The sequence below is a fragment of the Schistocerca gregaria genome, chromosome 8 (assembly GCF_023897955.1).
Source record: "Schistocerca gregaria isolate iqSchGreg1 chromosome 8, iqSchGreg1.2, whole genome shotgun sequence".
Taxonomy (NCBI): domain Eukaryota; kingdom Metazoa; phylum Arthropoda; class Insecta; order Orthoptera; family Acrididae; genus Schistocerca; species Schistocerca gregaria.
This window is the reverse complement of record NC_064927.1, coordinates 269035138-269050425: the sequence shown is the minus strand read 5'-3', so window position 1 is coordinate 269050425 and position 15288 is coordinate 269035138. Positions and strand designations below refer to the sequence as shown.

General features: G+C 41.0%; 1 protein-coding gene across 1 annotated transcript in view; it reads left to right on the top strand.

Moving 5' to 3' along the window:
• Positions 1-15288, top strand: part of LOC126284614 (carboxylesterase 1C-like) — a 487963-nt gene that overhangs the window by 225153 nt on the left and 247522 nt on the right. Inside the window, exons 6-7 of the mRNA XM_049983679.1 lie at positions 4228-4413; positions 14809-14999. Coding sequence (XP_049839636.1) covers positions 4228-4413; positions 14809-14999 — 377 coding nt within the window. The remainder of the gene's footprint in view (positions 1-4227; positions 4414-14808; positions 15000-15288) is intronic.

Genomic DNA, 15288 nt, shown 5'->3' with positions numbered 1-15288 from the left:
AATCGATGTCCATTTTTGTCTTCTTTTTGCGTGGAGCCATGCCTCGATGTTATGGTTGATACCTCAGCCCGTGCAGGTTGCAGATAGTTTTGCGCCGGTTGTCATGCCATGTTAATCGTGTCATGTACTTTTAATATGTCTGGTCTTCACTTAACGATTTTGACCTCCATAATCTTCATGTGCGTCGTTGGTGCATTGGCGGAACTGTTGTTCGAATATCCAATATTGCACTGCTTATTTTACTCTGCTTTTTGACGAACTTCCGCTGTACAAACACAGATGTAAACTCTATATATCAAAAACAATATTGTGGTCTTGCAGTGTGAGGGTTAGTATCGATTGTGGTTTCTTTCAGCAATATACCGATAGTTTCACACTGGCTTATCTTAACTGCCTTGCATTAGTAATAATTTAAGGCTACTGCAAAATTTTGAGTTTTTCGGTTCAATTATCTCATTAAGAATATTATCAACATTTTTTGTATTATGAATGAAAATTTCCATTTCTTCCATAATGTCCATTCTTTGCCTTCTTTCGATTTTATGCAAAATGTTCAATTTGTCGTAGATTATCAGAGGGAGCCCTGTGTCTCTAATGTGTGTTACAGCCGTTGATTTGCTGCATTTCTCTAGGCTATGCCAGTCTTATATGTTTTTTAAATTGAGGTCTGAAATTTCTGTCTGTCTGGTTCATACAAGATCTGTTGCATTGGTTGCAGGTTATTTTGTGAAAGGCAGATGTGCTGTGATCTGTATCTTGCGGCTTTATCTACATCTACATTTATACTCCGCAATCCACTCAACGGTGTGTGGCGGAGGGCACTTCACGTGCCACTGTCATTACCTCCTTTTCTGTTCCAGTCGCGTATGGTTCGCGGGAAGAACGACTGTCTGAAAGCCTCCGTGATCGCTCGAATCTCTCTAATTTTACATTCGTGATCTCCTCGGGAGGTATAAGTAGGCGGAAGCAATATATTCGATACCTCGTCTAGAAACGCACCCTCTCGAAACCTGGCGAGCAAGCTACACCGCGATGCAGAGCACCTCTTTTGAAGAGTCTGCCACTTGAGTTTGCTAACCATCTCCGTAACGCTATCACGGTCACCAAATAACCCTGTGACGAAACGCGCCGCTCTTCTTTGGATCTTTTCTATCTCCTCCGTCAACCCGATCTGGTACGGATCCCACACTGATGAGCAATACTCAAGTATAGGTCGAACGAGTGTTTTGTAAGGCACCTCCTTTGTTGATGGACTCTGATGAGCAATACTCAAGTATAGGTCGAACGAGTGTATTGTAAGCCACCTCCTTTGTTGATGGACTACATTTTCTAAGGACTCTCCCAATGAATCTCAACCAGGTACCCGCCTAACCAACAATTAATTTTATATGATCATTCCACATCAAATCGTTCCGCACGCATACTCCCAGATATTTTACAGAAGTAACTGCTACCAGTGTTTGTTCCGCTATCATATAATCATACAATAAGGGATCCTTCTTTCTATGTATTCGCAATACATTACATTTGTCTATGTTAGGGTCAGTTGTCACTTCCTGCACCAAGTGCCTATCCGCTGCAGATCTTCCTCCATTTCGCTACAACTTTCTAACGCTGCAACTTCTCTGTATACTACAGCATCATCCGCGAAAAGCCGCATGGAACTTCCGACACTATTACTATATTTTGAATAAGCTTTCTACTTAGGTCCTTGTTGATGCTGAAGCTGATTTTGACACCTCTGTTTGTGAATCACCTAGCCGGTTTAATAGACATTACACTATGATATGAAATTTTGACATATTTCACTGCTCGGGTGCTGTAAGTTGTGAGTGTAGTTTGTTGTTGTATGTTCAGTTTGTTTTTTATTTGTTGTGTCATTGTGTTAATGAGTGAATGATTATATCTAGTGGTTATTGAAATGCATTTTATGGTTTCTTTTTCTTGTGGGAGGCGTGTATGTTGCAGTAGCAATTTGTGGGCAGCTTTTTATGGAGGGTGGGACATGTAGAGAACTGTGGTATAGTGGTGTCTCCAGCAATAGGTTTTCTGTGAACATTGAAAGACAACTGCTGGTTCCGTTTTGACATTTTCATGGGAAGGAAAGGTATGGTGTCGTTTTCTTCATATTCAGGGGCGCACTGGATATTTATATGCAGGTTTTGAATTTAGTAAAAAGTGCTGTTATTTCATCAGCTATTCCATCAAACAGAATGAGGGTGTCATCCGCATACCTCTTATAGATTATAACTTTGCTTGTGGCACTATCTTTCAGTTCGTGCAAGGAAAGTACGTCGAAAAACGGTATAAAATCAACAGTGCAGTTGTGGAATATTGACAACAGCTCCCGCCAGTACGCCAATGATGCAGATGAGGATTTGAGATGTCAGAGTCGTACATGAACAACCGTCATATAAAACGTATATCACACGATTACATATTAAGCCATAAAATCTCATTCAAAACCACCCGCATCGTGCACAGGCTGTGGTGTCAATCACGACTGCAAGGCACAGCTCTGTACCAGCAGAAGACAATTATGCACTCTGTTTCCGGCCACCCACTGCCCTTCCCAACTCCCCCCCCCCCCTCTCCCACTACCCCCCAAATACCCATTAGCCACTTTAGCAATAAAAAAACTTGTTCTAGGTTAATTTAGACTAACACATTTTATCTCTAAGTAACACTTGTATGCACAAACGTCTGATGATAAGCGAAACATGCTTGAAACACGGTACAGTGTGTTAAGTGAAACATACGAATAAAATAAATAAATGTGACGGGTAGATCGTCACTGTGAGTCATTAAAATTGCTACACCACGATGATGACGTGTTACAGACGCGAAATTTAACCGACAGGAAGTGATATGCAAATGATTAGCTTTTCAGAGCATTCACACAAGGTTGGTGCCGGTGGCCACACTCCAACGTGCTGACATGAGGAAAGTTTCCAACCGATTTCTCATACACAAACAGCAGTTGACCGGCGTTGCCTGGTGAAACGTTGTTGTGATGCCTCGTCTAAGGAGGAGAAATGCGTACCATCACGTTTTCGACTTTGATAAAGGTCGGATTGTAGCCTATCGCGATTGCGGTTTATCGTATCGCAACATTGCTGCTCGCGTTGGTCGAGATCCAATGACTGTTAGCAGAATATGGAATCGGTGGGTTCAGAAGGGAAATACGGAACGTCGTGCTGGATCCCAACGGCCTCGTATCACTAGCAGTCGAGATCACAGGCATATTATCCACACAGCTGTAACGGATCGTGCAGCCACGTCTCGATCCCTGAGTCAACAGATGGGGACCTTTGCAAGACAACAACCATCTGCAAGAATAGTTAAACGACGTTTGCAGCAGCATGGACTATCAGCTCGGAGACCATGGGTGCGGTTACACTTGACGCTGCATTACAGACAGGAGCGCCTGCGATGGTGTACTCAACGACGAACCTGGGTGCACGAATAGCAAAACGTCATTTTTTCGGATGAATCCAGGTTCTGTTTACAGCATCGTGATGGTGGCATCTGTGTTTGGCGACATCGTGGTGAACGCACATTGGAAGCGTGTATTCGTCATCGCCATACTGGCGTATCACTCGGCGTAATGGTATGGGTTGCCATTAGTTACACGTCTCGGTCACCTCTTGTTCCCATTGACGGCACTTTGAACAGTGAACGTTACATTTCAGATGTGTTACGACCCGTGGCTCTGCCCTTCATTCGATCCCTGCGAAACCCTACATTGAGCAGGATAATGCACGACCGCAAGTTGCACGTCCTATACCGGCTTTTTATGTTCGACTGGTGCCCTGGCCAACACATTCTCCAGATCTCTCACCAATTGAAAACGTCTGGTCAATGGTGGTGGAGCAACTGGCACGTCATAATACGCTAGTCACTACTCTTGATGAACTGTGGCATCGTGTTGAAGCTGCATGGGCAGCTGTACCTGTACACGCTATCCAAGATCTGTTTGACCCAATGCCCAAGCATATCAAGGCCGTTACTACGCCCAGAGGTGGTGGTTCTGGGTACTGATTTCTCAGGATCTGTGCACCCAAATTGCGTGAAAATGTAATTGCATGGCAGTTCTAGTATAATATATTTGTCCAATGAATACCTGTTTATCATCTGCATTTCTTCTTGGTGTAGAAATTTTAATGGCCAGTAGTGTATATATAATGTGTGTGTGTGCGTGTCACCTTACATTATATTGTTCTGCAGGTTTCTTCAGCTTGAATCAACGTGATGCTCCTGGCAACATGGGGCTCTACGACCAGGTGATGGCGCTCCAGTGGGTGAAAGACTACATCAAATATTTTCACGGTGATCGGTTTCGCGTCACTATCATGGGCGAGGGAGCAGGCGGCGCCTGTGTTCACTTGCATCTCTTCTCTCCAATGTCCAGAGGTGAGTTATTCGTCGTTCTTCTTTTCGTGGGACCAAAGTTTGCTTTCATTTCTGTTAGGAAAAAGCATTGCTGGCTGTACTGTAAAGAGTTACTTAACTGGTAACTGGTGTTTCGAATTTTATGGGAAATACTGCACAAAAGTGTGCGTTCTGTATGTAGCGTACTTGGTCGAATCTGGTTAGTATTTCCACGCCTTTCTTGCGATTCACTATGTTCCTCTATGAATATTTCCTATTTGTACTGTTAATACAACATAAGCATCCCAGATTTTCCAACCATGTTCAGGAACTTAATAGACACATGTTTTTTTAGAAGCATTCTGCATGGTTGAATTTTAATTCCTGGAGACTCTTCAGATTTATTTGAAACCGATATCCACCATGAGGAGTCAGACAAGGAGATTCCATATAACTAGAACTAATTTCAGCAGTTTTTAGACCACTGAACAAGGGAAACAAAGAAGGAATACCGATTGACTGATCATATCTGACCCCTCTCCCCCTTTCGTTTTGCTGATGACATTGTACTGTTTGCCTGTGGTGCATCTACAACAAATGGAAGAACTTAACAGAGGAACTTTGCAATTATGTCTACAAGTCATTTTAATACGACTAAAATATTGTAAATCACCATATCAATTGTACAAATTAACAATAAAGTCAAGTAACAATTGATGAGTTCTTGTATTTAGGGCAGTTGATTACAGCAAAGGACAACAAGTGAAATACACAAAAGCTCAGTGTTGGAAACCAAATAGATTTTTAAAAATGAAGATTCCTACGGCCTCAAATGGAAAGTTTACCATTAGTGCGTATCCCCAGTTTTAAGATATACCAGTAAGATATGGACTTTTAATGCGAAAACCGTTCAGAAAGTAAACATTCCTAACAAGCAATAGAGAGATGCATGTTGGAAATTACCAAGAGAGAAAGGAATGGGCCATGGAGCCAGCTGAACGCGATAAACAGACCAAGTAAATTTTTTGTTGGCCTGTAAGAGATAAGAAAAGACCTTGGCGACGAATCTCTTGGAAGGCGTGTGGGTGACTAGAAACCATGTTTGAGTAGCATGGCTTTTTATGAAGGTAAAGGCAAGGGAAGTCTGTATCCAGAAATGAATTTCAAAAGGCTGATAATGGTGACGATGACTTGGCGATTCGACGGTTTCTACTGACTTACTGCCGAGAGTGTTGTCGATTTTATGGAGTCGTTCACTTGATTTACTGGTGTTACTTTCTGTTTATATAATTATTATTTCGATTTTTTCCCTTTAAAAATTATATTGTGATTAAGGACCAACGTGCAGCCAAAACGATAGTTGTGTTTTTTGCACTGAATGGAAACTACTCGGCTGTATACCCAGAAGAACACCATTAAAATGATACTTATTTATATTGAAGGACAGCTACCAGTCTTTAAGCCAAGGGCTTATCACTGGCAAGTATTTCTGCATTTCGTCACTATTATATAACAGTGTGTCCAGTCTCTACACAGTTGCGCTGTCTGTGAACAATAAAGTGATACAAACGTTATCTCTTAGGTCATTTATATTCATCGTAAACGTGAACTGTCTTCTTTGGCGCAACTTGAGAGCTAATTTCGTCTCTCACAGTGAGTTTCCTTAACAACAACGCCCCGATTGCTGCTTGCTAAGAATCGCTCGTATGACCGTTCTGATATTCGGTAAGCGCGTATTTTGTTCAGTAGATATCGAAGCAGAACGGAACTTGAGGTTCACTGCAATGTATAGAATACAGTTTGTTTTAAAAAAATGAAGGAATTTAACATATGTCTTTTCAGAGTTCCTTTGGTTCTGTTCACTTACGCAGAATATGGTCCTAAAGAAAGCAATTGTCAATAATACAGATCGCGTATTGAATAACGACTGCTGCTCAGGCAATGATATTCCCACTAACTGGTCCTCGTAAATATTTAGTTTATGTTATACACGCATCAAAAAAAAGTTCTGCATCACCCCGGTTCCCCGAACTCCTGAAAATAGGCGTTGGCTGTGGATGTTGTATCACAGACACGGCCCCTTTAACTGTTGAGATATGTCACTAAACCCGCCCAAAGATGTAAACAAACATGCATGAGCAGCGGTGGTGGTCTGACAGCCTATCAGTTCTAGTCACTCCACCAGGAAGAAGGTACACGGCTCGTGTTGTCTGTAGTTCAGCCATGCCTAGACAGTCAATACCGCGGTTAAATCGCGTCCGCGTTGTTACTTTTTGCCAGGAAAGATTCTCAATAAGGGAAGTGTCCATGCATCTCGGAGTGAACCAAAGCGATGTTGTTCGGGTATGGAGGAGATACAGAGAGACAGGAACTGTCGATAACATGCCTCGCTTAGGCCACCCTGTTGAATACTGCTTTTCGTGCAGCCACTGGTCGTAGTGTTACGACTCAATCTGTGTACAATAGGCTGCATGATGCGCAACTTCACTACCGACGTCTATGGCGAGGTCCATCTTTGCAACCAAGACACCATGCAGTGCGGTACACAAGGGCTCAACAACATGCCGAATGGACCGCTCAGAATTGGCATCACGTTCTCTTCACCGATGAGTGTCGCATATGCCTTCAACCAGACAATCGTCGGAGACGTGTTTGGAGGCAACCCGGTCAGACTGAACGCCTTAGACACATAGTGCAGCAATGTGGAGGTTCCCTGCTGTTTTGGGGTGGCGTTATGCGGGGCCTAATTTCGCCGCTGGTGGTCATGGAAGGCGCCGTAACGGCTGTGAATGCCATCCTCCCACTAATAGTGCAACCATAGCGGCAGCATATTGGCGAGGCATTCGTCTTCATGAGCGACAATTCACGCCCCCATCGTGCAGATCTTGTGAATGACGTCCTTCAGGATAACGACATCGCTCGACAAGAGCGGCCACCATGTACTCCAGACATGAACCCTATCGAACATGCCTGGGACAGGGCTGTTTATGGACGACGCGACCCACCAAACACTCTGAGGGATCTACGCCGAATCGCCGTTGAGGAGTGCCTTGATCAACTTTTGGATAGTATGCCATAACGAATGCAAGAGGACGTGCTACTGGTATTAGAGGTACCGGTGTGTACAGCAGTCTGAACCACCACCTCTGTAGGTCTCGTTGTATGGTGGTATAACATGCAATGTGTGGTTTTCATGATCAATAAAAAGGCCGGAAATGATGTTTATGTTGATCTCTGTTCCAATTTTCTGTACAGGTTCTGGAACCCTCTGAACCGAGGTGATGGAAAACTTTTTTTGGTATGTGTATATTAGCATCACATCACACTGAAGGTATCATTACTTGTTTCAATATACTGTGAAGTTACCCAGAAATGATTAAATACGTTGCATAGTAAGTCATCAACTGAACAAATATCTAGTTTTTAATTAAGCATCATTATCATGTGGTGGACAACAATGTTACTAAAAACTCTTAGCATCTAATTCAGCTTAACGTAATGAGAATATAACACATACAAAAATACAATTAGATATGAGATTATCAGAGTAAATATTGTGGAAAGTGCATGGGTACATCAAATACGTTCCTGATAATGCATAAAATTACAACATAGAATACAATTGCTATTGGTGAGTTCTATTTTCAACATAAGGGAAACAGAGAAAATCTTCATTGTAATGCAAGATGGCTGCATTGAATTATACACTTCTGTTTGTGCCTTTGTTTAGATCTGGTTCCATAATTAATGTGTAATTTCGTTTAATCGTAATTAGATCCTACTGCATTTTGACGGATCATTTAGCACTGTTGCATCAAAATACTATTATTGTCAGTGTCTAAGTTGTTGATGCTTCTGAACGCCATTACTTTTGTCTTTCATTCCCACTATTTATGGTCCCATGATATTTCATATCCTATATCAATATCTGAAAAACACATATATTCGAAAGACTCGCAGATATAATGTCAATTTGCCAATCATTTCTTTAAAATTATGATCGCGACTAGGTATATACTCAGTAGGCATCTTAATAAAATTGTCGCAACTAATGTTGCCTTGGTCATAAACTCTCCCATTTATATATTTTGTACTTTGTATAGAGTCAAGTATAATTAATTTTTCCGCCATGTAATGACTATTAGATTTTTAACTTGACTGTTGCACAATGACAGTCTGACTTCATCACCACTATACCAATATTGAATAAACGAATAATACGAAACCTCACAACAAATTTCGAAGTAATTCGAGCAGGCCTAAAAGTATTAATTCTAAAAGCGTTTATCTTACAGCACATTAAACAGTACAAGTCGAATAACAACCAGAGCCGATAAAGCTGTAGATAGATTAACCATAGAATTGAGAATGGAAATGATACTCATATAACAAATATACTATCTTGTGATCATTTCAGAACAGACATTAAATCAGAAATATGAAACAATAATTTTGTTATACACACCGTCAGGTGGCTTGCGGAGTATGGATGTAGATGTAGATTACTATTGAATTAAGTACTTCCAACGACAAGCCACTCCTTGTGGAATGTGATGATGTTTTGCTATTTCTCTAGATATTTTTAAAAACTATTAATTCTAACAGCTGTTAGGAATGGGACTATGAATACAGGATAATAAATATATATAATTACACTTTTAAACATCTATGTTCTGTTAATTATAGATATACAAAATGAAGTGCTCAAATCTACGTTTCTAATTTCCCATGTGTAAAGTTGTTTGGCACTGCCACTGTTCCATCTCCTTGTAACTTACAGGGATTTCAAAGGTCACTCACTCCATTCCTCAGGATTATCTCCTGACGATTGTGGAAGTATTTGCATCACGATATGAGTTAAAACTATTTTGAACAACTTTGGAAGCAATGTTTGAAATTGGCATTTGTATGTTTTCTGCAGCAGAAATAATTATTACAAATACATGAACATTTATTGTCGCACTACAATGTGCATCCAGCTCAGACTGAACAAAAACAAATCTGTCCAAACTGAGATCTAAGTTCCATAAAAGAACCGTCACATCCAGATGTAAACAATGTAAACACCCATCCCAAAGCAAAATCCGTTACCACATCACTGCTAATGCTGTAGTGGCCCAATCCACACAGTGCCAGCTCTCTACCAACTGCAGCTAACACAAGCTCTGGCCTGTATAGCTGATGCCCTCTGACAAGAAACAGGTGAAGACTGATTCCTGGTTGCCAACGATAACTGCTGGTTGTCAAGGATCCTGAATTCTTGGTTCTACCATTGATTTACTTTGCTGAATTCTGACAAACTCAGCTGCCGTCTCGCTGAGCCACTAATTATAAAACGGCTTGGAATAGTACACTGAAATCTTGCTACTGACTAATGCTAAGGGTAACAATAGGCACTCCCCTTGTTGGCTCCGCAAGCACGGTGTTGTCATTGTGACGCACGATTGCTGCAAATGACAAGGCATGAAAAAAGTATTCCTCTGATGACAACCACTGAAGTTCTTGCCTCTTTTGGTCTCGCCTAAAAGTAGGTATGTTGACATGCCAGTATGACAAAGGTGTGGACTACCTGGCAGGGGTAGTGACATGGGATATACCAGTACTATAGTCTGATGTTGTAAAACAGGGAAATGTTTCATTGTAGATGACAGTAGCCACTGTGTGCATCAATTGCATGTGACAGCAACAGTTACACTTTTTACTTCGTCAGATATTAAATATGTATACAAAAAAGAAATAATATAAAGATGAAAATGAGAAGTAGTACAATTCCAGTAACTGCAAATACATTTCTTACTAAATATATGTTATTTATATTTCAGTAAAGACTGTACAGGTGGTGCATTGATAGTGACTGGGCCAAATATCTCACAAAATAAGCATCAAACGAAAAAACTACAAAGAACGAAACTCGTCTAGCTTGAAGGGGGAAACCAGATGGCGCTATGGTTGGCCCGCTAGAAGGCGCTGCCATAGGTCCACCGGATATCAACTCCGCTTTTTTTAAATAGGAACCCCCATTTTTTATTACATATTCGTGTAGTCCATAAAGAAATATGAATGCTTTAATTGGACCACTTTTTTCGCTTTGTGATAGATGGTGCTGTAATAGTCACAAACGTATAAGTGCGTGGTATCAAGTAACATTCCGCCAGTGCGGACGGTATTTTCTTCGTGATACAGTACCCATGTTAAAATGGACCGTTTACCAGTTGCGGAAAAGATCGATATCGTGTTGATGTATGGCTATTGTGATCAAAATGCCCAACGGGCGTGTGCTATGCATGCTGCTCGGTATCCTGGACGACATCATGCAAGTGTCCGGACCGTTCGCCGGATAGTTACGTTATTTATGCAAACAGGAAGTGTTCAGCCACATGTGAAACGTCAACCGCGACCTGCAACAAATGATGATGCCCAAGTAGGTGTTTTAGCTGCTGTGGCGGCTAATCCGCACATCAGTAGCAGACATTTTGCGCGAGAATCTGGAATGTGAAAAACGTCGCTGTAGAGAATGCTACATCAACATCGATTGCACCCGTACCATATTTCTATGCACCAGGAATTCCATGGCGATGACTCTGAACATCGTGTACAGTTCTGCCACTGGGCACAAGAGAAATTACGGGGTGATGACAGATTTTTTGCACGCGTTCTATTTAGCGACGAAGCGTCATTCACCAACAGCGGCAACGTGGCACCGGAAAATCCACGATGGCTGCGACAAGTGGAACATTAGCGACCTTGGCGGGTTAATATATGGTGCGGCATTATGGGAGAAAGGAAATTGGCCCCCATTTTATCGATGGCAATCTAAATGGTGCAATGTATGCTGACTTCCTACGTAATGTTCCACCGATGTTATTACTAGATGTTTCACTGCATGAGAGAATGGCGATGTACTTCCAAAATGATGGATGTCTGGCACATAGGTTGCATGCGCTTGAAGCGGTATATTTCACAACAGGTGGATTGATCGTCGAAGCACCATACCATGGCCCGCACGTTCACCGGATCTGACGTCACCGGATTTCCTTTTGTGGGGAAAGTTGAAGGATATTTCCTATCGTGATCCATCGACAACGCTTGACAACATGCGTCAGCGCATTGTTAATGCATGTGCGAACATTATGGAAGGCGAACTACTCGCTGTTGAGAGGAATGTCGTTACACGTATTGCCAAATGCATTGAGGTTGACGGACAACATTTTAAGCAGTTATTGCATTAATGTGGTATTTACACGTAATCACCCTGTACATGTATCACACGCAGGTACATGTATCACATTGGAACAAGCGAAATAAAAAGTTCAAACGGACCTACGTTCTGTATTTTAATTTAAAAAACCTATCTGTTACCAACTGTTCGTCCAAAATTGTGAGCCATATGTTTGTGACTATTACAGCGCCATCTATCAAAAAGCGAAAAAAGCGTTCAAACTAAAACATTCATATTTCTTTATGTACCACACGAATATGTAATAAAAATGGGGGTTCCTATTTAAAAAACCGCAATTGATATCCGTTTGACCTATGGCAGCGCCATCTAGGGTGCCAACCATAGCGCCATCTGGTTTCCCCTTCAAGCTATACAAGTTTCGTTCTTTGTAGTTTTTTCGTTTGACGATTTTTTCGTGAGATATTTGGCCCGGTCACGATCAATGGACCACCCTGTATATACATATGTACAGTACAGTAAAAGTATTTTCATAAATATGAAGTTTAATCCCCGCTAGAAAGCTCATTGTTTCTCACGACATACAGTATCTGAGGGTTATCATATATACTTTTAATCAATTGAACTGCTTATGGAGGTTGCCCTCTGTAGTCTTCAGTGAAATAAAGTGCAAAATCGGAGTGATCCATAAGCAGAACTTACAATGAGTACATTGCCAGATATAGCAGATTAATGACAGTTGCATGGTACTTTCTTTCACCTTATGGTAAAATACAGGGAGCGAGTGGCTATTTACAATTTCTACAGAAACCAGATGGCAGTTATAAGAGTCGAGGGACATGAAACGGAAGCAGTGGTTGGGAAGGGAGTGAGACAAGGTTGTAGCCTATCCCCAATGTTGTTCAATCTGTATATTGAGCAAGCAGTAAAGGAAACAAAAGAAAAATTCGGAGTAGGTATTAAAATCCATGGAGAATAAATAAAAACTTTGAGGTTCACCGATGACATTGTAATTCTGTCAGAGACAGCAAAGGACTTGGAAGAGCAGTTGAACGGAATGGACAGTGTCTTGAGAGGAGTATATAAGATGAACATCAACAAAAGCAAAACGAGGATAATGGAATGAACTCGAATTAAGTCGGGTGATTAGATTAGGAAATGAGACACTTAAGGTAGTAAAGAAGTTTTGCTATTTTGAATTGCCCTAGTCCGTCAGAAAATACAATGGACAACAACGGATTCAGGTGATCAGACAGGATGCTTACGTACATGTCTCCTGTCAGAGTCGTCTCTAAACGTATCGGGGGTCCCATATCACATGCCCCACATCATTACAGAGCCTCCGACAGCTTGAACAGTCCCCTGCTGACATGCAGTTTCTATGGATTCATGGGGTTTTCTCCATACGCGTACACGGCCATCACCTCGATACAATTTCAAACGAGACTCGTCCGACCAGGCAACATGTTTCCAGTCATCAACAGGCCATTGTCAGAGTTGATGGGCCCAGGCGAGGCGTAAAGCTTTTGTGTCCTGCAGTCATCAAGGGTATTAGGAGTGGGCCTTCGGCTCCAAAAGCCTATATTAATCATGTTTCGTTAAATGATTCACATGCTGCCCCTTGTTGATGTCCTAGCATTCAAATCTGCAGCAATTTGTGGAAGGGTTGCACTTCTATCACGTTGAACGATTCTCTTCACTCATCATTCGTCCCGTTCTAGCAGGATCTCTTTCTGGCCGCAGCGATGTCGGAGATTAGATGTTTCCTGGATTCTTGATATTCACGGTACGCTCATGAAATGGTCATATGGGAAAATCGCCACTTCATCGCTACCTCGGAGATGCTGACTATAACACCAAGTTCAGACTCCCTTAGATCTTGATAACCTGGCATTGTAACAGCAGTACCCTATCTAACAACTGCGCCTGAGATTTGATATCTTATATAGGACTACTGCAGCGCCGTATTCTGCCTGTTTACGTATCTCTGTATTTTAATACGCATGCATTTACCAGTTTCTTTGGCGCTTCAGAATAAGAAATATGGTTGTACATTTTCAACAGTTAGGGACTAGTCTGCTAAATTTAACCTAAGGCCATACTTCTCCTGAAATAGAGCACCACAAAGGAAATCCAAAATTGGAACCTACAAATAAACGACACAGAAAGTATACATAAGCATATCGGACAATTGGTGATAAAAGGGACTTAAAATAGTTGGTCCGTTTGGCATATGATAAGATAGAATATTGAACATTTAATATCAAGAAGTAACTATAAGGGAGCTTTTTACAAAGTGAGTACCACACTTGTTGAGTGCTGAACGAAATAAAGTTTTCGACAGTGTTCTAAAAAGGATCCAAATAATTCTGTGTGCAAATCAGATGATGGGAATGGGGGATGAGTCCACAATTTTATACCAGGAGTGGAAAAGAAAGCAGTTAGAGGAAGTTGGTGACCCTGCAACAAAAAAAGTGAAGTCTATATCTGCCCAAAAGTTTCTTATTGATAATTTCAAGAAGATAAAACAATAATTGATGAATACCATGCAATTCTTGTTAAATTCTTACTAAATTCTGCACCAAAATAAAAAATAAGTCACATAATTTGTTCACGAAAAATAATCACTTTTCATCAAAACAATGCTCTCATTCTTAAAGAGGGTATGACAATATAAAAATATTTTTGCAGTGGGAAAAGTGTGGGATATGAAGTACAGATCGTACCTTATTCACAAGTGTGGCAACCACTGACTTTCACATTTTCCTGCACCTAAAGAAATAAATAGCTGAGAATGTCATGAGTTCAGTGAACGAATTATGGCAGCTGTAGGTGAGTATTTTACAAACTACACAGAGTCGCATGTTAGCGTGATAACCATCTAACTGGAAAAACTTAAAATAAAATACATAGAACTAACGTAGGAGTAAGTTGCAAGATAATGGTATTTTTGATGTGAAAATGCACTTTTCCTCTGCCAGGCCAAGACATTTTCCAATTCCCCTTGTATACTGTGTTACAAATACATTTTTCTGCATGTCTAAGTATGACAAATTAGTTGATTCATTATTTACCTGCATTCATTGTGAAATCATTTGCAACTGCGGCATTAAGTGGTCTCTTTTTAGTGTATTTGTCCTATAGTTAGCCATATGTATTTTCCATTTGATAGTACAGGAATACGTATAGAGAAGAGAGAGAGAGAGAGACTGTAAGCCTGTATGCACACCTTTAGTAAATTATTTTTGCAATGCTTACAGGTTTGTTCTCACGGGCCATTTCGCAGTCTGGTGTAGCGTTCAACTCATGGGCGCTCATGAAGGACATGGTTAACACGTCTAAGACACATGCGGCACTCCTTGGTTGTAACAAAGAAAAAGATTCTATGACTATGAAATGTCTGAGGGAAGTCGAGGCAGAACGAATTGTGAACTCTACCAGAGGACTGCATGTAAGTTATCACAACAGTATAAAAAGTAAATTGAAACTATATTCAGCTATAGCCAACATATTGCAGTAGTACACTTATATCAATAAGGAAATGGATTGCCAAGATTCACGAAATGACATTAGACTTGGCGGTAATGTATTCGATAAAACATGTACTGTCTTTGAATTCAGTAACACTATCCCAAGCATCATCTAAAACGTCACCAATGATTTGTGATGGCAGTGTTTTTTCCTCGAACCTCCTATAAATTTTCACTTCGATTTCAAGCCAAGCCACCGAAATGGGACGG